Below are 23,567 nucleotides of genomic sequence, written 5' to 3'. Positions count from 1 at the left end.
TCTAAGGGAGACCTTAGAGCTATTTGGGAGCTCTGAAAATGTGAGGAGGGCTTCTGTAGGTTGTGAGCCTTACTGTAGGGTCATCTAGATGAATTGTTTAGTTGGGGAACCTCCAGTAATCTTAGAGTCTTTCTTCCTGAGCTGGTAAAATTCCCAGAAAAGACTCTTCTAATCTTCATGTTGGATAAAGGCCTGGCTGCCAGCATTACAGGAGCTGAGTGTGGAAAGAAGGCTTGGGGATCTGCGTATATTCACACAGTCTTCCTGTTTTCAGGATGATGTCACTACCTCTATCTGTGCCTGTGTTTTACCCTCTTCAAAGATTAAATCTCCAGTTTTTTCCCTTAGTGGGGTTGGGGTGCTTGTCAAGCTGCTCAAAACGGGAAGAGAATCTAAAGATTCTCCGCTCCCCACTTAACCCTCTGCTTCTGCATTCCTGGTGCCCCACGTCCTGAGACTGGAGAATTCTGCAGTGTAAATCTGGTTGGGTCTCAGCTTTCACCACTGCCAGTGTAGACTTCAGTATTTTCATGTCTGATAAGTCACTTCTCACTCATCTGTCTTCTTTCTAGCTTCTAAAATTGTGTTGATATGGTCCATTCTCCTCACCCCTGTGGATTTATGCCATTTTTCAAATATCCCTTTATGGTAATTTTATTGATGTTTTAGGAGGAAAACAAAAGATGCAGGTGTTCAATCCAGTCTTTAACCAGAAACACACTTTCAATTCCTAAATAGTAAATCCAAACATGCAATTATATTTGCCCTGTCTTCCCCCCAAAAAATCCATCATTGAGAAAATTTATTTAAAGTATTCCAAGCACATAAAAATCCAATACTATTTAGAATAGGCAAAGAGAAGGATAATTAACCTCTCAAGGTAAATAAAATATAATTTAAACCTTATTCCATCAGACATTTATTGCTATCTCCTGTGATTCGATTATCTAGAATGTAAAAAGAATGTGAAATGGAGACATTAATGCTACCCACCCCATACTAGTAGAAGGATTAAGTGTGTAATGCCTGTAAATCCCTGAAGTCAGTGCCTGGCACGTGGAAAGCAATATATTAATATTAGCTACTACTAAGTACTAAGCACTGGGAATATAAAGATGAGAATACGACAGGAGTCCTGCCTTTTAGAAGTTCATAGCCTTATGAGGTAGAATGGTAAACAAACAAGAAAACACTGTGAAACCTGCAATAATAGAAGTAAAATTCAAAGTATAGGAGTAATAACAGAAAAAAATGACCAGTACAGAGGGTTGTCTGTATGTGGCTGAGAAATCAAGAGCTCTGCAGAACAAATTACTTAGACTTAGTTCTTTTTCTTTTTTTTTTTTTTATTTTTATTTTTATTTTTTTGACTGTGTTGGGTCCTCGTTGCTGCACGCAGGCTTTCTTTTAGTTGCGGCGAGCGGGGGCTACTCTTCTTTGTGGTGCATCGGCTTCTCATTGCGGTGGCTTCTCTCGTTTCAGAGTACAGGCTCTAGGCACGCGGGCTTCAGTAGTTGTGGCACGTGGGCTCAGTAGTTGTGGCTTGCGGGCTCTAGGGCACAGGCTCAGTAGTTGTGGCACACGGGCTTAGTTGCTCCACGGCATGTGGAATCTTCCCCGACCAGGGCTCGAACCCGTGTCCCCTGCATTGGCAGGTGGATTCTTAACCACTGTGCCACCAGGGAAACCCCCTAGACTTAGTTCTTTATCTGGCTTATTATTGGTATAGTCATAAACCTTCATGTAGGAAATTCCCTGGCTGTCCAGTAGTTAAGACTCTGGGCTTCCACTGCAGGGGCACAGGTTCGATCCCTGCTTGGGGGACTAAGATCCCACATGCTGCACGGCGTGGGCGAAGAAGAAAAAAAAAAAAACCTTCATGTAAATATAAATAGGAATTATTGAAATAAAAATATTTGTCATGCTTTAAAAGTATTTATTATCATAGTTTTGTTTATCAACAAAAACCGAAAGTTGGAGGAGAGGACAAAGGAAATAAAAGTATGTTAAATTTTTTATCTTATATAGGGTGAAATCAATGAAAACTGCTTTGTTCTTTTTTTTAATATATAAATTTATTTCATTTATTTATGATTGGCTGCGTTGGGTCTTTGTTGCTGTGCGCGGGCTTTCTGTAGTTGCAGTGAGTGGGGTCTACTCTTCGTTGCGATGCTCAGGCTTCTCACTGCGGTGGCTTCTCTTGTTGCGGAGCACGGGCTCTAGGCGCACGGGCTTCAGTAGTTGTGGCTCGCGGGCTCTAGAGCACAGGCTCAGTAGTTGTGGTGCACGGGCTTAGTTGCTCCGCGGCATGTGGGATCTTCCTGGACCAGGGCTCAAACCCATGTCCCCTGCATTGGCAGGCAGATTCTTAACCAGTGTGCCACCAGGAAGCCCCTGCTTTGTTCTTAAAATTTTTAACAAGAAAGAAAAAATAATGTTTCTTTTAAACTTTTAGATAACCACTACTAAAATAAAATATTTACCATTTATTAAGCATGTAACTTTGTGCCATATACTATGCTAAGCACTTAAATGCTTGTCTTGAATCTCCCAGCAGTCCTTTAAGACACATGCTATTCACATTTCAATGAAAAACTGACATTAAGAGAAGTTAATTTGCCCAGTTTTCTTACATCTACTTAAGTGTATGTATCTTACAAATCACTAGAAAAAAAAAAAAGACGAAAGAAAATGCAGTCCATATAACCTAAAGTAACAGCAAGGAAGTCGAAAAACCAGAAATCATGAATGTTAATGACTGAAGTGAGTAAGACATATTCATTATGGGGGAAGGAGAGAAGGGCAATGTAAATAGGAAAACTACTCTGTTAAAAACTCTGAGACCAAATCAAAAAATAACAAAAGCACCATTTTTAAGGATGCTCATTCAGTGTTACTGATGGAGGAAAACTGCCCACAGTAGGAAACTAAATGAATTGTGATTCATGCATATAGTGAAATACTATGCAATCATTAAAAATCATGTTTTACAAAAATATTTAATGATGTAGGAAAATACAATATAGTAAGCAAAAAATTCAAAAATCAGGTATTAAAGCAACATGACAGTTTTGTTTTTAAGATATAAATATGCAAAGAATCCAAAAATATATATCCTTAAAAGCATATGATCCAGTAACTCCAATTCTGGGTACATATCCAAAGGAAACGAAATCATTACGTTGAAGGGATATCTGTACCCCGTGTTCATCACAGTACTATTTATAATAGCCAAGACATGGAAACAACCTCAGTGTCTATTGACAGATGAATGGTGGTCCAGTGGGTAAGACTCTGTGCTCCCAGTGTAGGGCGCCCGGGTTTGATCCCTGGTCAGGGAACGAGATCCCGCATGCATGCCGCAACTAAGGAGTCCGCATGTCACAACGAAGATTCTGTGTGCTGCAACTAAGACCCCGCACAGCCAAAATAAATAAATAAATATTAAAAAAAAAAAAAGTTGTGGTGTGTATATATATGTAATATATATGAATATTATTGAGCCATAAAAAAGAAGGAAATCCTGCCATTTGCAACAACATGGGCAGATCTTGACAAGGGCCTTAACGCTAAGTGAAATAAGTCAGACCGAGAAAGACAAATACTGTATGATCTCACACGTGGAATCTGTAAAAACCAAACGCAGAGAGACAAAACAGATGGGTAGTTGTGGGCAGTGGGGACGTACCTAATGTCAGCTTGTCCCACTGCTGATGGTATGAAGTTTGGTCGCTTGGTTGACATGATGACCCCAGCTCTCTTCATGGTTAAGGTTACTTTCCCCTTAAAATTCGTAATCTGATTATTTGAGATTTTGTGAATGTCCTGCTTCCCAACAATCTTTCATCCGGTGGTTTTAGCATCTATTGATGATACTTGCCTTAATCAATTAATACACTGAAGGTGGCAAAACTGTGACTTTTATTCTGTTATTTCTTCCACTTTCTTTTTCTCTATTTGCTGACATTCCTCTTAAAGAAGAGTTTCTCCCCTCCCTTCTTGAGTTATTACTCCAAACTTATACGTATTTTTTAAATTCAGTGCTTCTTTGTCCTTTAGACGTAGCTCCCTTAATCTTTGAGCACTTCCTTACTATCTGACACAGAGTGCCTCGATGTCACATTTCACTTTCCCTGCCTAAGACCTGGAGCCAGCTATGTCTGTAGGAAGCCCTGGTTTCTTAGAGTGGGAAGTGGTATTTGGAAACAAAGAACTGAGTGTGAGGCGTGCTCGTTACTATTGGAGTATCCTCGCTTCTGGGCCTCATTATAGACAGAGCTAGAAAAAAAATGAAATGATGAATTCATGATTCCTCAATTCAAATAAAAAACAACCCAAGGGAGGGAGACGCAAGAGGGAAGAGATATGGGGACATATGTATATGTATAACTGATTCACTTTGTTATACAGCAGAAACTAACACACCGTTGTAAAGCAGTTATACTCCAATAAAGATGTTAAAAAAAAAAAACAAACCCAAAACCTTAATTCCATCATTTCATATATATTTTTCCCTTATCCCACGGTGAAAACCTTGGTTCTCCACATCAATTTATTTACTTGCCTGTACTGTCATACAGTGAACAGATTCATTTCAGAAACACAATAGTCAATAACACTGCCAACAATAAGCCTGTTAAGTAAAGTTCAAGGTACCTTTGCAACTTTTTTAATCTTAAGATATATTCTATTAAGGATGTCTTAGTGTTGTGTTTATTTATTTATTATTTTAGTGTTGTATTTAAAACTTATTTGAATTAGTTTATTACTATGGCTGTGTTATCTAGTATACAGTAAGATAAACACTTTTTTTTGTATTCAGTGTTAAGGTTTTATTTTTCTTTTTATTTTATGTTTAGAATATAAAAAATTTACATAGCTTAAAAGTTAAAACTTTTTAAAAGTTCTAATCAGGGAAGTCTTGCTTGCATCTCTATTCCCTACACCCCACCTGCCTACCCCGTATAGGCAGCTATATTCATACGTTTTTATTTATCCTCCCTGACTTTCTTCTTCCAAGTATAAGGAATTCTATACATACATGTTTTTATTTCCCCATCTTTCTGATACAAAAGAGCATACTATGAACACTCTTTTGTGTTTTGCTTTTTATCACTTGACAGTATATCCTGCAAATTACTTCATCTCAGTCCATAGAGATCTTTTCATTCTCTTTGATGGCTGCATAGTATTCCATTGTGTGGACGTACCATACTTGATCCATAGTGCCCTGTGGGTGGACATCTGGGTTGTTCCTAATATTTTGTCATTACAAATAATGTAATGAATAAGTTGTATGTATTTTTTTGTATTTGTAAAGGTGTATTTTTCAGGGTAAATTTTAGCAGTGGGATTGATAGGTCAAAGGATTAATGCATATGTAATTTTGCTAGAAAATGCCAGATTCCCCTCCGTATGGGCTATACCATTTTTTCACTCCCACCAGCAACATATGAAAGCACTTTCTCCTCATAGTCTTACCATAAAGTGTGTGTGTATGTATATACACATATATACATACATAGATTTGAAAAAAATGTGTTCTTAAATAATAAGAGCACTATCTGAGTAGTGGAATGATTGGTGATTTTTATCTCCTTCAAGTACTTTCCTTTTCTGTTTTCCAAATTTGTTGTAATCAGTACTTATTACTTACAAAATAAGAAGGAAGACGTGGCAAAAGTATTAAATTTGCACTTCAGAGTGAGAAATTTGATTTAGCTAAAGGAGAGAATTTTCTGATGATAATTTGCACTGGGCCACAAGAGAAAAAGGAGCTATTTAAAAAACTTACTGACATCATTTATTCGTGTCTTGTGCAGAGATAAAGACAGAAAATAATTTACTTCTCAAAATTTCTTCTAAGCCTAAGAGTTCATAATTGTTACTATTTCTTCTTTCAACCAGGGTTATATACACACCTGGCCACACTGATGATCATATGGCCCTACTTTTAGAAGAGGAAAATGCTCTCTTTTCTGGAGATTGCATCCTAGGGGAAGGAACAACCATATTTGAAGACCTCTATGATTATATGAGCTCCCTAAAAGAGTTATTAAAAATCAAAGCTAAAGTTATATATCCAGGTGGGTAATATTATTAATCTAGCAAACCATGTGTGTCAAATGATGAGGAAGATTCATTTTGGTTTGTCTGTGTGTGTTCTTTGTGGTTTCAGCCTTGAAGAGATACATATAAATTGCTTCTTTCTAAATTACACCCCTAAGTCTTGTCTAGCAATACAATTAAAAAGAAGACTGAGAGTTGTATTAATAACTTTTTTAAAAGATATGAGGGTTCTTTTTTAACATCTGCACAGCTATTAATAGAACTATTAAACAAATGAAGTAAACTTACTGGAACAAGAAAATTTTTTTCATTCCATAAGCTATCTTCAGTTTTGTTAACTTGATTTCTGTTGTGGACTACATTTTAGCCATGTAACCAACCTTGGGTAACATTTGATGTCTGAGCTTTAGTTTTTTAACTCACTATATGGAAATATCAGTAGCTTCTATATCAACTGTAAAATTGTGTATTTATTTCCGTTCTCCAGAAAAAGAAACCTGTTGTTAGTATATTAGCTATCACTGCCCTGCTTTACAATACGAATCTCTCCTCCATCCTGAAAGCTAAGAAAGATACGGTACCCAACAAGAGGCCCCCAGAAGGAAAAAGAGACTCGATTACTTAATTTTTTAAGTCCTTCCAACTTGTTCCTAACCAAAGAGCCATGGAAAGATCTGTAAATGCAGTGTCTTCAGTACCTTCATATTCTCTCATGAGTTCCCACTGCTGAGGGGATAGGAAACATACAGCGAGGCTGGGCATTTGGATTAATATTGTGACATAAAAGGAGTGGAGGATGACAGCCATTTTGAAAGAAGACGTGGACATCTGATGCACCCACATTGGAGCAAAGCTAATGAGAGCCTGCCGGGTGCCGGTTCTTGGAGTGTAACAGGCTTTAGTGAATCCAGTGAACTGGCTTACTGGCACAGCAGGAGCTCATATGTCAATGACGGTCTGTAGCCATAGCTACCATATATTAAAGCCGCTACCCTACCTGCCAGGTACTGTGCAGGGACCTTCACAGAGCTGTCCTCACAAAAACCCAGAGAAGCAGGTAGCTGAAGAAACAGACTCGGGGATTCATAGACTGTCCCAGCCACACAGCTAGTAAATGATGGTCGGTATCCTAAAGCCCGTGCTCTTCACCTAACAGGTTTGTCTGCTTCTGGTATTTTGTTCTCAACCCTCTTGCAGATTTGTGTAATATATTCATTTTCACTGTCTTAAGGAGCGAGTAAATTCCAATATAACTTTATCCGGGTTATCAACATTTCTGAATTGCTAGCCTATACATAAGATTCTTAAAGTTCTCCTGTGGTTCTTGTGAATTTTTAATAGCTCTTGGTCACTTACATGAAGCTACCTTTTACATTCCCCTTTTCAATCTTTGATAAGCATAGTGGTTAAGAGCACAGCGTGGTTAAAAGCTCCTGAATCAGAATCCCAGCTCCACCCCTTCTTAGCTGTGGAACTGTGGGCAGATTATTTACCCTCCCTATGCCTCAGTTTCTGCTGTACGAAGAGGATAATAAAAGTATCAATACCTACTTCATGGGATTCTTGTAAGAATAATGTATATTAAGCATTTAGAGCAATGTCTGGCAAATAATGAACACTCTGTAAATATTACCTATTGATACTGTTGTAGTTACTGTTTTTATGGCTGTATTTTTGTTGTTAAATTTTTATTTTCTAACTTTTAATGAACACAATAATATCTTATATAGATTTTGATATAATTCTCTAATGTTTTTTGGCATTATATGTAATTTTTAAGTCTCTTATTACCTGTATAGTTTTCCAGATAATTCTTATTTATCGTGTATTTAGTATGCCTTTTCAATATACTATATGAAATATTTTTAAATAGAGTAAATTAACTTCAGTTGTACTTAAAATTTTTTATCTGGTTGAAATCATTTTTGTAATTATTCTGATGCAGGACATGGCCCAGTAATCCATAATGCCGAAGCTAAAATTCTACAATACATTTCTCACAGAAATATCCGAGAACAGCAAATTCTTACATTATTTCATGAGAACTTTGAAAAGTCATTCACAGCAATGGATCTTGTAAAAGTTATTTACAAGGTAATTTTCATTTATCTTATTTGTTCAAAGCCACAATTTTAATAGAATAATCTATTCAGTAGACTATAGATGTGGTAAACTCATCACATCCCGGAGCAGAATGAGTCTGTTAATTTTTTAAGTAATGTCACTCGTATGGATTTGAGACCATCAATCTCAACTTTCTAGAACACAGAAGTTAGACAAACACTGGCCCACAGAACAAAAATAACCATCCTGAGCCATTATTAAGCCTTTTATCCTCCACTCTGTAGGGGAGACCATTGCCAACAGCCTGGCGGTTAATCTTTGTTATGGTTTGTGTATTATTCTAGCCATCTTGATGATCTGGTGTCCTGACCGGCAGCAAGTAAGGAGCGATCTGCTAGAGACAGCTACTGGGATAATAGCAGTGAGAAGTAGTAGCAATGCTAACAATAGATTAAAAGGAGAAAGGCCATGAAGAAGAGCATGAGTAGAGTCACTTCGTATAGAGAGAAAGGGCCCCTCACTCGGTGGCCTCTGAGCACATCACTGTATGACAGCACTGGGTGGCAATCCTTCAGTAGTTTTTCAGCAAATGTTTATTCGATACCTGCTTCGGGGTTAAGAATGGAATAAGATTATCTGGGTTTTAAAACTCCCACTACCATAACCTGTATGGCCATAAGATACGTGAGAGTATAATTAAAGATGAGCTTGAAAAGGAACCTGGGCCAGTTTCAATTAGTAAAGGACTATAATGTCCCATGGGCCTAATTTATCAAAAACCAGGTATCTCCATGTGCTTTGTTTTAAAAGGGAGGAATGAATGATTAAAAGGGCTGACAATAAAAAGTGCCAGGAGCAAAAGGGCAATGTAAATGTTTAAATTCTGCAAAACAGTTCATTTCCTCGTAATACTAAAGTTTAGCCACTCTAGACTATACATTGAAACATGGGTAGTTTTTTCTAACCCAAGTACAGAGAGCAGAACTCTCTGATAACCCTCACAGATGGGTCATCCAGTGACTATGCAGGCCTCAGAAATGCTGGTTCTGCATTCAGAGATGTGTTCAGAGATGTGTTCACTGCACACATGTGTGAAGCACCTGTCACATATAGAACAGCATTAGGTATTGCAGAGACATTTATTCATTCCACAGATGTTTACTGAATGCCTTCATGTGCCACACTCTGGACTAGGTGCAGAGACACAAAGACGACTACAGATCCCTGCCCTCAAAGGACTCATGGTTTAGCAAAGACAGGCATGTTAAACAGATTCTTGTAATTCTGGCTGTATCATAATAGCTCCCATTTTTGAGCACATTATTATGTGTTAGACACTGTACTAAATGCTTCACATTTACAGTTGTAATTTGAAGTACTTAATTTCAAGTACCTTGAATTTTCACTGCATAAAGATACTGTTATTCCAACTTAACAGATTAAAAATAGACTCAAAAAGTGTGAGCTAAGTAAGTTTTCCAAGGGCACAAAACTAGCAGATGTCACACACTCAAATGTCAGAAGTCAGATACTCAAGTCTTGTGTTGTTCTATCACACCAAGCTTCCCGCAAGGCCATACACAGTACGTCAGGGCATAAAGGAAAGAGGAGTCACTTCTTCCTGGTGAAGATGCGGGGTGATGAGGCTTGTCCAAAAAACTTTAGAAACTTAATTATTGAATCGGATCTTGAAGAAGGAGTAAGGCCAGAGTACAGGAGAAGAGAAGTCATTGTAGACAGAAGGAAAGATGTGTTCAAACACTGGGAGTCACAAAAGCATCGTGTGTGTTTGAAAACCCACAAAGAAAACGCATCTGACTGGAGCCCAGAATGTATATTGCAGATGGGCAGGGAGGGGGTCCCAGGAAATGAGGCAAAAAAGGCAGGCATGGCAGGTCAGGGGAAGCCCTTGGTTGCCATGCTAAAAAATGGGCTTCAGCCAATAAGCTGGGAATGACCACCCAAGGATCTTAGGCAGGGAGTCACATAATTAGACCTAGAAAATCACACTGGTGGATATAATATATGGTACTGGAGCTTCAGGGAGTTTGGGGTTGGAGGTTTCTGCTTGGGAATCATTAACACATGGTGTTGCGGTGACAAGTTGATCAAATAAAAAGAGAAGAGAGTCAATGGTACAATTCATCATGAACATCAGTATTGAAGAGAAATCGGGGAAGAATATCCAGGATGAAGACAAAATCATAAGAGGTAGAATAACCAAGGGAAAAGAGAAGAGTTCTTCCAAACGGAGAGGCTAGCCAGCTGAGTTCAGGTAAAAGGAGGACTGAAAAGAATTCTTTGAATTTTGATTAAAATATAATTCAGTGATCTTTGCAAAACATTTTCAGGGAGCTGAGAAATGGAGATAGTAAATTTAGTCAAGAAGCTTGACTTCAGGAAAATTCTTATTTAAAGAATATAAGGAGACAAATACTGTATGTTACCACTTGTAATGTGGAATCTAAAAAATACAACAAACTAGTGAATATAACAAAAAAAGAAACAGACTCACAGCTATAGAGAACAAATTAGTGGTTACCAGTGGGGAGAGGGAAGGGGGAGGAGCAATAAAAGGGTAGGGGATTAAGAGGTATAAACTGTTATGTATAAAATAAGCTACGAAGATAAATATATTGTACAACACACGGAATAAAGCCAATATCTTATAATAACTAAATGGAGTATAACCTTTAAGAATTGTGAAGCACCATATTGTACTGACATTAATATTGTATATCAAGTATACATCAATAAAATTAAAAATATATACATTAGAAAAAAGAATAAAAGGAATATTTATTTTGTTTACCATTCAGATAATAGTTGTCAATATTACATTACTAGCTTGACAAAAATAAAGGAAAAATTGTAAGTTTTAAGGTTGAAACATACATACTTTTAATAAAAATGTGCAAAGACATTATCATGTAACCTAATAAATAGACCATAGGGCCAACTGTCTGTAGAATCATCAAAACTACCTAGAATAATTTTTATGTTTATTTATTCATTCATTTATAAAATACTGAGTTCCCACTATGTGCCATTTTGCTAAGCACTGGGTATTCAGTAGTGAACAGATGCTGCTACTGTACTGTCTTTATGGAGCTTACAGTCTGTTTTGCCTAGAAGTATAGTTCTAATAATACAGTGACTCAAAGCAAGACATATATAAGATGAAACAGTGTTGATTATTACTCTGTAAAACTGTATTTGAATTAAGACTGTATTCTTTTGCCTTTTTTCTTTAAAAGTTTCAAAAAGATTAACTCTGTTCTTTTTTAAAAAAGAAATGCTTTACTTTCACTCTCATTTTTCTTTTAGGATACTCCTGAGCATTTACATAAAATGGCCGAACATAACACCTTGCTTCATTTGAAAAAATTAGAAAAGGAAGGAAAAATATGTAAGTATTCTTCCAAATTTTAGTTCTTTTATTACCAGCACTTAAAATATTTGTTAACAAATGAACTAGTTTCCTTTGAGGAAAAACACCACCCACCAGAGTTCTCCCTTGAACGTCACTATAAGTTGGAGAGACAGTCACTAGGAAGGGTCAGTAGCAAAAGGCCAGGGGATCACAAGTTAGAACAAAAGCTTCCACAGGAATAAGAATCTCGCATGGGGGTTCCAGTCCTCACCCACCAGAATGACAGTCACGGGCATGTAGCGGGAAGAGAGCTTCTACTCTCCCAGACCACACGACCACGAAGAATTTTACATGTATCGAGAGAAGATTTGGGAACAGCCAAAGGTCTAGCAGCAGTAAAGGTAGCAAACTCAAAGATATTGAAGCAGTAATTCTATAATTGTTCCCTAGTGTTAATTTGTCAAATTAATAATCTTAGACGTTTGATCCTTAAAAAGCAAGAGGTGCAAAGTTGGACTTTGTGTAGAAGCTCCAGCAACATCTTTATATGTACCCCCCCAAGAAAAACCCCAACTTTATATTGAGCAACAAAATTATTTTAGGAATTAATGCTTTTTCTAGTTACAAGATAACTTGAAATCTAGTGATTTGCTCATCTTTTGTTGAATTTTTACTCTATAATTTTCTTTCCACAGTTAGCAACATGGATCCTGAGAAGAAATGGAAAGCTCATCTTTAGTTTCAGCTTAAAGAAAGATTTTGTTGTTTTGTTTTTCGAGAATGGTATGTTTTGTTAACTATTAATTATTTACAGAGAATATAGCGTGTGGAACATTGAAAACAATCCTAGATATACTTTAAAATAACATCATACTCATTCTAAAGTATGTAAATTACATTTTACACCTATAATATTAGCTATTTGTCTCACCTAGGTGTTATAACATTTTACCAAAAATTCCAAATCCAACAGTTTATCCATTTTCAATACATAAAATAAGTTTCTTATAAAATAATAAAATTTATGTCATTTAAACTGGATATTATTCTTAGAGGTTATTTACCTATTACCAGTGGTCAGTAATACTGTTTTTTCTAGCTGCTTCAATTAACAGCACATTTCAGTGTAATCCTTCCTTTTCTGCAACCTTTGTCTATATCTGTAGATTACAGGCTTGTTTTCATGTTTCTATCAATTATATCATGATTATATATCAGTTCTATACTTCTGTATCATGTATATTTTCTCATAGTGGCATCCCACAAATGATTCATGTAAATCAACTTCTGGTAATAGAAAAATATTAAATTCCCAATTAAAGTCATTGTATATAAATAATTATTTCTGTAATCCATTAGTACAACCAACTTACTTTCCAAATTTAGGTTTTCATATATAGTCATCAACATATATATGAATTATATACCAAAGTTTTTTAAATTAGAATATTATAAGACAGAATTTTTTATAAGTAGTGTTTTTAAATAGTGGTTAGGGGGCTTCCCTGGTGGCGCAGTGGTTAAGAATCCACCTGCCAGTGCAGGGGACATGAGTTCGAGCTCTGGTCCGGGAAGATCCCACATGCCACGGAGCAACTAAGCCCGTGCGCCACAACTACTGAGCCTGCACTCTTAGAGCCCATGAGCCACAACTGCTGAGCCCGCGTACCACAGCTACTGAAGCCCGTGCGCCTAGAGCCCGTGCTCCGCAACAAGAGAAGCCACAGCAATGAGAAGCCCACGCATCGCAACGAAGAGCAGCCCCTGCTCACTGCAACTAGAGAAAACCCATGCGCAGCAACGAAGACCCAACGCAGCCAAAAATAAATAATTTTTTAAAAAATAGATAAGCAACAAGCATACCTATTTAAAATAAATAGTGGTAAAAAAAAAAAAAATAGTGGTTAGGTTCTAAGGTAGCCCACCAATGCTTATTTAACCCATAAGGTTGCCAAATGACAATACAAAAATGAGCTCAGAATCCTGAAAGTATACTTTCTTTTTTCTAAAGACTTTTTAAAAATTCTTTAAAAACTTTCTTTAACATCCTTACCTCTTCCTGCCCCCTTTTCCAAAGGCCCCTAGAATTTTCATACCATTCTAAACTCTGGAGACCTGTTGTGTTCCTGAAACCATTCCATATTACAAAACGACTGTGAACTCAACAACAAAAAACAACCCAATTCAAAAATGGGCAAAGGACTTGATAAGACATTTGTCCCAAGAAGATATGCAAATGACCAATAAGCACATGAAAAGATGCTCAGCATCTCTAATCATGAGGGAAATGCAAATTAAAACCACAATGAGTTAGGGCACAGGGATGAGAAGGGCATTCTGAACTGGGGGAATCGCATACACAAAGCTGTGGAATCATTAACTTTCTAAGGTACCATGGCACACTTTAAGCTGCAGGTGGATCTGTTGAAAGAGGGGTGATGAGGGAAGGTTATTAAACTTGGTTCTTGAGTGAGTCTAGGCAACTGAGCTTTATCAGAAACAATGGCATCCACCAAGTATCTGCTTTGTGTGGGTACTGGGCCAGATGCTGGGGATACAAAGGGGAACAAAATAGCATCTCTGCTCTCAAAAGAAGCTCATCTGGTTGTGGAGACACACAATATGCAGTAGCAGTCAGTCTGTTTGGAGTAAAGGAAGAGTGTGTAACCTGGTTGGGTTACAGAAAGCTGCTTAGAGGAGGAGCCTAAGCCCAATCTTGAAAGACGAGTCAGTGGCAGCCAGGTGACAAAGTTAGGGGTATCTGTTTGGGAGATGAGAAGATTGTTCTAGTTGGAAGAAATAGTGTATGCACATAAACAGAGAGGTGGCAAAGCATCACGTGGTTGAGAAACTGATTTATGTGACTAAACTACACTGTATGGTATTTGTGGGTTGAGGTCCTAAGAATAAGAAGCATCTCATGGGAACACAAACTCACAGGAACCAGTGTGCTGTCATCTAGCCACACAGGATGGCTATACACAATTTAGCAATTGGAAAGCAGGTGGTGGTCCGGGACAGGACTAGTATTATTTTGTTGTCTCAACAGCGAGTTTGTCCCCGACCGTGATAGTAATTTTGCTCCCCTTTTTGTTTCTATCACTCCAGCCAATTACTTTACCCCCGTTCAATACACCCAGAGATTGTGGATTACTCATAACTTCTGCTTACTCATTTTCTATTTACTCAAAAGAGTTTTTGCATTCTCCTTATCATCACCTCTGCCCTCTCCCTGTAATACTTTAGCTTCTGTTTTGCAACCACTGAGTAGCTCTCTGGGTGTCTCAGACTCAAATCTCCCCATACAAGAGGACCTGACTGGTGTAATTAATCTTCTATATCCCTTTTGGAGAGCTCTCCCGCCATCCTGTCCTATATGTTACTGACCAGCCCTTATGCTAACTGCTCTAGACCAATCATCTGGGACCAGAAGGGTCCCAGGAAATTTTATCAGAAGGGTACCCCATTCGACAGAGGCAGTACACAGGGTAAGCATTCTGAGATGGCCTTTTCAGCACGGTAGGGGAGGGAAAAAAGCCAAAGGAGTCTCAAAGGTAGTAGAAGACAGAGTAACAGATATGAGAAATATTTAAGAAGAGGAATAGAATTTAGGGACCTATTAGGTCTTGAGGGATGGGATCAGGTGGAAAGGAAGAAGCCCAGTAGAAGTATAGATTTCTGGCTTGGGCAGCTGGGTAGTTGCTGAATTGATAACCAGGATGAGGGAATACAGGAAATGGGGTACATAGAGTGGGTAAGGGAGGGACAATGCATTGTACTGTACGTGTGAGTTTGAAGTACCAGGGAACATCCAAAGAGAGATACCTGGTAAGCACTTAGATATACAGAGCTGGGGCTAAATAGGTAGGCTATATTTTGTTGCAGGTTAGTGTAAGCAGAAAGGAAAGTTGGTTGGCACAGCTAACCAACCTGAGAAGGTTGAAGGTGAAGCCAGGTTTGTGAATAAGAATGAAGATTTGGATCCCATCAGTACAACCCCAAACATCATTTTTTTGGGGGGGGGGGGTGGTCAGAGCCTCCACAGCAGACTGGCTGCTTTCCATGGTGAAGGTTATGGGCAGCTGTGCACTCATAACCAGCAGGGAAAGCTAGTTCTTCCAGCTTCAGTTTGGAAAATCCTAGGGGAAGGACTTGATGACTTGTACTAGCTCATTACCCATACCTTGGACCAGTCCCTGTGGTCAGGGAAACATGAGGTTCTGTATTTGGCCCAGCTTTGGTCACACGCCTGCCCCTGTGGCCACAGTGGGTGAGATCTCTTCTCAGATGGAAAAGACGCTCAGAGAAGGGTTCGGGACCAGTACTGATTGCTTCATAAATAGCTTTCCCTTCTTTCCAGTGTGTGTAAAATAGATGATAAATAAATCAGAGCTCTCTGTGGTAGCTCACTGGATGCCCCGGCCAACTCCATGAAACCTGAATCTTTTCTGTGTGTTTCTGGGAGACTTTCTATTTTTAAGTTATTTGCAAGTATTTTCATATGTCTAGGTTGTCACTTCAAGGAAAAGTAAAATTAATAACCTATATGGGAAAAGAATCTGAAAAAGAATAGATATAATGTATATGTATAACTGAATCACTTTGCTGTACACCTGAAACTAACACATTATACATCAACTATACTCCAATATAAAATCAAAAATTTTTTAAAAGAAGAAAAAGTAAAGTTGACTAGTAGCAGGGAGGCTGGAATCCTAGAGAAAATGAGAAAAGACTTAAGTGCGGGTGTTCCTTAACTCCGCCAATGCTGAACTTCTGCGCCCTCTCCCTTGCCAGTCTCCCGTGCTCACCAGCGCAGTGCACCAGCTTAAATCTTGCTACCAATTTCCAGGCATTGTTGGAGCAGGAAAACTCATCAGTCTTTTCCCCCTTTTCCATTCTGGGGGGAGCTTAAAAGGATACTTAGTTTTGTTGGGGAAAAAAAAGTTCCATGTTTGAAATATTGATTGTGAAAGTCTTAGTTCCAGCCGCACTGATGCTGGGCCTTTTGAAACGTTTGGAATTAAAGCGGAGAATGGAGGAGGGGCCTACGTAAGTGTATTTACTTGTGTATGCAGGCAATATCTCTGGAAAAACACCCCCAAAATTTTAAAAAACAGTAACATTGGTTACCTCCCAAGAGGAGAACTTATGGGTAGCTGAGGAACCGGGGATAGGACCGGAAACATCACGATCTACCCTTTTATATCTTTGGACTTTTGAATTATTTGAATGTATTGCTTATTCAAAATATAAATAATAAAACGTCTTAATCAAAAGAAAAGGCCTGAGTCTGTCTCATAGAATCTACTGGGCTAGTCCCCCAGAACAGAGGGGAGGTACATGCCCACTGGGAAAATGATAAGTTGACCTGCACCCCAATCTACAGAGAAGTTTAAGAAGGCGGTCTGGGTTAGAGAGAGATTAGGAAGTCACGGCCCTGAGGTTGCCATGAAAGCAATGGGTAAATGTACACAACCTTGGGGTGGGTACAAAGGAAGAGAATTGGCAAGGACGATTAAGAAAGCTTGATCAAGGATAGGATAATCACTGGGAGAGAGGCATGACAGCAACCAAGAGAGGCATCCAAAAAGGGACAGTCAACAGTGTTAAATGAAGACTCTTATGTACTGTTTATGCTTATTTTATCCATTACTGAATTATATAACATTAAATTCTCAAAAAAGTGGCTGCTGCTTACCAATTTTATCCTGAAAGACTGCTCAAAAATGCTAAAATTCTGAATCCCCAGCAAATCCATATTAAAAGCCATTAACATTATAGGCAGTTTTTAAAAGCATATTAAGCATTATTGTTTGAAGATTAATTTTTGGTGCTGATTTATGGCAGCTGGATCACATGTTTATTGCCATTCCTTTCCAAGAGCCCCCAGAAATAATATATATTAAGTTTACAGAGGTACAGATAAAAAAATAATAGTAAAAGATATAAACCGGAGAAGACCATGGAAGAAGAGATTGCAGAGATTTTAACCAAATTTTGAAAGACAGCGGATAGAGTCAGGGTAGTGATAAAACTATAGCCAAAAATTGCTGCAGGAGGGAAGAGGGCCAGTTCATCCTAACAACCCCTTGAGAAGATGAGGAGTTGGAGGCACCAGATACTGCAGAAGGTAGATACTGCTCTGCTCTAAAAGTGGGATTGGGGACTTTTCTGGTGGCACAGTGGTTAAGAATCTGCCTGCCCAGGGGGTGGTGGTGGTGGTGTGATGAATTGGGCAGTTGGGATTGACATGTATACACTGATGTGTACAAAATGGATGACTAAAAAGAACCTGCTGTATAAAAAAGTAAATTAAAAAAAAAAAAATCCGCCTGCCAATGCAGGGGACACGGGTTCGAGCCCTGGTCCAGGAAGATCGCACATGCCGCGGAGCAACTAAGCCCGTGCGCCACAACTACTGAGCCTGCGCTCTAGAGCCCGCGAGCTGCAACTACTGAAGCTCGCGTGCCTAGAGCCCGTGCTCCACAACAAGAGAAGCCACCGCAATGAGAAGCCCGTGCACCGCAACGAAGAGTAGCCCCCAGTCGTCGCAGCTAGAGAAAGCCCGTGCGCAGCAACGAAGACCCAACACAGACCAAAATAAATAAATAAATAAATAAATAAATAAATAAATAAATAAATAAATAAATAAATAAAATTTTTTTTTAAAAAAGTGGGATTGGTGAAAGCTTTTTTTTTTTTGGCTTCACCACATAGCATGTGGGATCTCAGTTCCCTGACCAGGGATTGAACTCACACCTCCTGCATTGGAAGTGCAGTGTCTTAACCACTGGACCACCAGGTAAGTCCCCATAGTGAAACCTTATTATGTGGAACAGACCCCAGTGCTACACAGCCAGCCAACCACCACCCCAAAAAAGAGACTGAAGTTTATTCTTGGAGGTGAAAGGCAGAAAAAAAATTAAGCAAAAGTCAGAACAGTAGACCTCCATTCCCCTTTCCTCACCTGTCCCCAGAACAGTAGCTTCCAAATAGATGAATGCCAGGTAGAAGATTGGAAATTTCCTCTCGAGAGAAAGAGAATGATCTAGAGAAAAAACCTGCACAAGCCCTGCTCACAAGACCCTAATCTCATCAGAGACCTCACTTTGAACCATTGTTATAAAACCCCTCATCAAATCTTCCCAGGTTGGGGGGAAAAAAAAGAAAAGAAAAAGAAAAAGAAAAGAAAAAACCTGCATATACAATTATATGTGGGTTCTCCAACACAATGGCCATATCTCCCCACAATTTGACAAATCCTCCCATACACTCACCCACATATACAGTTTCCAATCAGTATCTCTTAATATAAACAGAAATCAAACATCAGAAATGATGGAGCAAAATAAGCAAAACTACAGAAAAAAGTCAATGTAGAGGAAATTTTTTTTTAATTATTAGTATCTTTAGAGAGATAAAGGAAAGTATTATAATTTATAAAATAAGAAAGATAACTATGAAAAGTAACTGTGAAAAAGTCTTGGAAAATAAAAATATATAACCAAAATAAATAGAACGGTTGGAAAACAAAGTTGAGAAAGTTCTTGGAAAACAACAACAAAGATGGAAAATAGAAGAAAAAAGACAGAAGACTTTAAAAGGAAACCAGGAGGTACAAAATCAAAGTAATAGGGGTCCAGAAAAAAAAGAACTGAAAATAGGCAGAAATTATCAAAGAAGAAATACACGAAGATTTCCCAGAACTGAAGGACATGAGTCTTTCCATTGAAAGGGTCTACTTAGTGCTCAACAGTGTAAAAAAAGATAAAAAAATCCATACCAAGTCATACCATTTCAAAATTTCAGAACATCAGAAATAAAGAGAAGCCCTTAGAAGCTTCCAGGCTATGGGTGTGGTGGTAGGATTGGGGGTTAGAATCACTTAGAAGGGAGCATGAATCAAAATGGCACTGGCTTTTTAAATGTAACAAGGGGTTTTAGGACATAATGCCTTCAACTATCTGAGGGAAAAATTATTTGTGTCCTAGAGGTTTATAACCAACCGAATTATCAGTCACGTGTGCAGGTAAGGACTCAAAACGTGTATGTGCCATGCACCTCTCTTTAGGGAACTGCTGGATAGTGCACTCCAGAGAAACAAGAAAAAGGAAGGCCCACAGGTGCAACAGAAAATCCAATACAGAAAATTGTCAAGAGTGAGTTCTAAGGGAATTCCCTGGTGGTCCAGTGATGAGGACTTCACACTTTCACTGCCAAGGGCCCAGGTTCAATCCCTGGTTGGGGAACTAAGATCCCACAAGCTGCACAGCGTGGCCAAAAACAAAAAAAGTGAGTTCTAAGACAAAGGGGTCTCCAAAGCCTGCTCCATATTGGAGGAAGAGGAAGAGGAGGCTTCAGACAGCGATCTCCGGGGCGGGGGGAATGAAACATTATCTGGGATGGTTGAGGCTTTGGGGGAGAAAAACTGCTGGTAGTCAGACAACAACTCTAGCTGAGCAATTGAAACGACAATCAGTTAATAGAAAACTATACTGGTGGCGGAGGGGGGAAATGAGGCAATTATTGATTCCCAAAAATAAGAATGATGCTAGGAAAGAAATAAGTATGAAATACTATCTGACTCTGCAATTTTACATAGGCAATAACGTAAACACTGATTAAAAATTGCGTTACAGGATAATGCAGGAAAGGAAATGGGAGGTCGAGAATGCTAAATCGTCACCTGTGATGATAGAATGTCAATTCTATTACCCATTTCTTCCTTTTAGTGAGACCAACATCTATTCTAATGGCATATGATGCAGCCCATGCTTTTAACATTTTTCCAAGGGTTGAAGAAAATTTTTCACTGAAAGAAGCTCTCTGGTTTTATACCACAGAAGTGTTCCCAGCCTACTTTGTGGAAGCAGATTAATCCTGCTTCTTCCCCCTGCTTCAGTTTTCAAAAATGGTGAACACGCTGACCACAAGTGGTGTATCTCAAGATTTTATATCTAAACCTGAAACTCTAAGGAATATTGTTAACCATCCATTCTCGTGGTGCAGAAATACGGCCTTGAACCACTTCCATCACTATCAAGTGGGGTACTTATTACAAATAAGCAAATTTCTGGTCCCTAACCAGATCTACTGCATCAGAATTCCTGAAAAGGACCAAGGAATATCATTTTTCCCATTGACCCAGATAGTTCTTTATTCACACGAACAGAATTATAATTTAGTATTATGTTGTTGGTTTTTATTTTATCAAAGGTCAGTGTGAGATCCACACATATAAAATCTCTACCTGTTTTTTTTTTTAATGCTATTGAGGGCATTGTGTATTTTATTATTCAGTGTTCTTCAGTGCTCATGGAACGAAATCTCTTTCAGATTTCAGAGCTAGAAAAAAAGTTTTTCTCTCCTATGAACTGGTCTATTTCCTTTATGAGACTAGGGCTTGTCAAATTTGACTATTAGAATCACCTGGGGAACTTTGAAAACATGCACGGCTTCCCAGACCCCAAGCCAGACACACTCACCAGAATCTCCAGGTTACGGAAGATCCACGTGATACTGATAATTCACCATGTTTCATACACTCTGCATCGGACCAACATCTAGTTAATTCAGCATGTTCACATTTTGCCTTGACTTCCCGGAAGCTAGTCTTATAGCAATTTTTCTTCGAATTCAATTTTTAATATAATCATTGTCCTTTTCTTCCCCCATTTTATTACTTGTCTCATTTAGTATGTTTTTAAAGAATTTCAACTTCAGAGGAAATAATTTCTAATAATACTGTCCTTTGGACCAGCACATTCCTTGCAATAGCATTTAAGCCTAAAATAAATCCGTTATTAGGATTAAAGAGTGAAAGAATGTTGTGAGCTTTTAAAAGTTTCATCATCCAGAGTTTATGGAGGCTTCGTGGGAAATTACTGTTAGAAAAGTACTCTGAAAACCACTGTTATTAAATGCTATATATATAATTAAGATCCTGTGGCACATATATACAATGGAATATTACTCAGCCATAAAAAGAAATGAAATGGAGGTATTTGTAATGAAGTGGATGGAGTTAGAGTCTGTCATACAGAGTGAAGTAAGTCAGAAAGAGAAAAACAAATACAGTATGCTAACACATGTATACAGAATCTAAGGGAAAAAAAAAAAAGGCCATGAAGAACCTAGTGGCAAGACGGGAATTAAGACACAGACCTACTAGAGAATGGACTTGAGGATATGGGGAGGGGGTGGGGTGAGATGTGACAGGGTGAGAGAGTGAGAGTGTCATGGACATATATACACTACCAAATGTAAAATAGATAGCTAGTGGGAAGCAGCCGCATAGCACAGGGAGACCAGCTCGGTGCTTTGTGACCACCTAGAGGGGTGGGATGGGGAGGGTGGGAGGGAGGGAGATGCAAGAGGGAAGAGATATGGGAACATATTGTATATGTATAACTGATTCACTTGGTTATAAAGCAGAAGCTAACACACCATTGTAAGGCAATTATACTTCAATAAAGATGTTTAAAAAAAAAGATCCTGACCCCCTTTAGTCTCTTCGCTATGGGCACCCCCAAGACTAAATTCGCTGCTCTTTCTTTTTATTCACCACCTCAAAGAGCTAATCCATTTTAGTCGTGTTAACCATCATCACCAAATGTATACTTGAGCTTGAATCTTTTGCTATCTGCAGGAACTCTTCACGTAGCTGTCTCCCAAAGTCCAGACATCAATGTGAAGAAACCCAGTATATCTAAAACTGAACTCTTCTGCTTACTCCACAATCTCATATTCCTGATTACCTCTCCTTCCCAACTCACCATTTGGGTAAATAGCGTCACCATTCCCCCATGTCCCCAGCTGAATCTGTCCTTGGTCACTCCTATTTATTTCAAGCCCCACACCATTTAGCAAGGCAATATGTATGCTATAGTTTGAGGATGTAGATGCGATCTGAAGACCAGAGGAAATGCTGGTGGGTGTGAGAGATGCCCAGGAGTGATAAACTGCCTAGGAAATGAAAGGGGCTTGCTTCACAGGGATGAAACCTATCGTTTCTCTCACATAGTCTCAGGGATTTATCCCCTTTCTCTTTTCTTCCCTGGCCTAGCGCTCATTTCCTGAGTTAAAATAAACTACTACTAATTGATTTCCCAGTATGTGGCTTATTCCTGTTTCCATTCATCATGGTGGTGGTGGTGATGCTTTAGTAATATTATTTGTCCAATCAATTCCTCATCTATAGAAAAAGAATGATAATGGTACCTAACTCAATGAGTTGTTGTATTAAATGTTCTTTGTGTTTATCACAGTGCTTGGCACCCAATAAATATTAGTTGCTATTATTTTGTTGTTAACAGAACACATTCACATATTCCCTTATAATTATTTCACTTGGACTTAACACCAATTAAGCTCCATAAAGCACCATATTTACTTTTTAGTAAAATCTTACCATAACTTTTAAAAATTCACATTCTTCATCTTGGGAGTTAACATTTAATAGTTGTAAAATCTTAAACAACTTATTTTACTGAGCCTCTGCTTCCTTATTTGAAGTAGGGAAAACGTTATGTTCCTGGATGATATGAGATTAAAATTAATAATATATATAGCAGCAGTGTTTGGGGAACTGCGAAGAACTGTACACATTTTAACTGTTTTCACTTGTGCTGTAAGCTTTGTCTTTGAGCACAAGGGCTGATGCAAACAAGGAAACAGCTCCAAAGAATCCTTGGCCACCACCCCAAGACCTTGGTTCTACTAGGCACTGAGCCATACACCATTTTTCTGATGGCTACAAGACATCATGTCAGATCCACCAGTCACAAATTCCCTGAGGTATAAGACCTTCTAATTTCAGAAGCAGTTGAGCAAAGCATTTTGCACAGAATGATGCTCTCATCATTTCATTCTCCTCAGGTGAAAGTGATCTACTGGGTGGCCTCCCTGGCGGAGGCGAGTCTCCAGTTACTTTGCGAAGCATACACCCAATCTGCTGCTGCTGTGTCCTCATGTACCAATCTCCCCAGGAACCACTTACCTACCACCATTTTCCTGTCTGTTCATGAGAACTAAGACCCTCTTGCAGGTGAAACAAATT

General features: G+C 38.6%; 1 protein-coding gene and 1 long non-coding RNA gene across 6 annotated transcripts in view; one reads left to right on the top strand and one right to left on the bottom strand.

Moving 5' to 3' along the window:
• LACTB2 (lactamase beta 2) overlaps positions 1 to 23,188 on the top strand; it is a 42,247-nt gene extending 19,059 nt beyond the window's left edge. For 2 of the 3 annotated variants that reach the window (XM_082433717.1, XM_082433719.1), the window contains 4 exons: positions 5,908 to 6,086; positions 8,015 to 8,163; positions 11,461 to 11,542; positions 12,202 to 12,547. In XM_082433717.1, coding sequence (XP_082289843.1) covers positions 5,908 to 6,086; positions 8,015 to 8,163; positions 11,461 to 11,542; positions 12,202 to 12,245 — 454 coding nt within the window. In that variant the 3' untranslated portion in view covers positions 12,246 to 12,547. Of the gene's footprint in view, positions 1 to 5,907; positions 6,087 to 8,014; positions 8,164 to 11,460; positions 11,543 to 12,201; positions 12,548 to 23,143 lie in introns of those variants that run through there. The other variant, XM_082433718.1, reaches the window with a different exon arrangement.
• The window catches only part of LOC309646925, a 28,651-nt gene continuing 7,401 nt past the window's right edge, over positions 2,318 to 23,567 (bottom strand). For 2 of the 3 annotated variants that reach the window (XR_014255657.1, XR_014255658.1), the window contains 2 exons: positions 20,995 to 21,055; positions 2,819 to 3,783 (listed from right to left, as the gene is read on the bottom strand). This is a non-coding gene — a long non-coding RNA (uncharacterized lncRNA). Of the gene's footprint in view, positions 2,405 to 2,818; positions 3,784 to 20,994; positions 21,056 to 23,567 lie in introns of those variants that run through there. The other variant, XR_014255656.1, reaches the window with a different exon arrangement.

This window comes from Balaenoptera physalus, assembly GCF_965194825.1.
Source record: "Balaenoptera physalus genome assembly, chromosome: 17".
Classification (NCBI taxonomy): Eukaryota; Metazoa; Chordata; class Mammalia; order Artiodactyla; family Balaenopteridae; genus Balaenoptera; species Balaenoptera physalus.
This window is presented reverse-complemented; position numbering and strand designations above follow the sequence as displayed.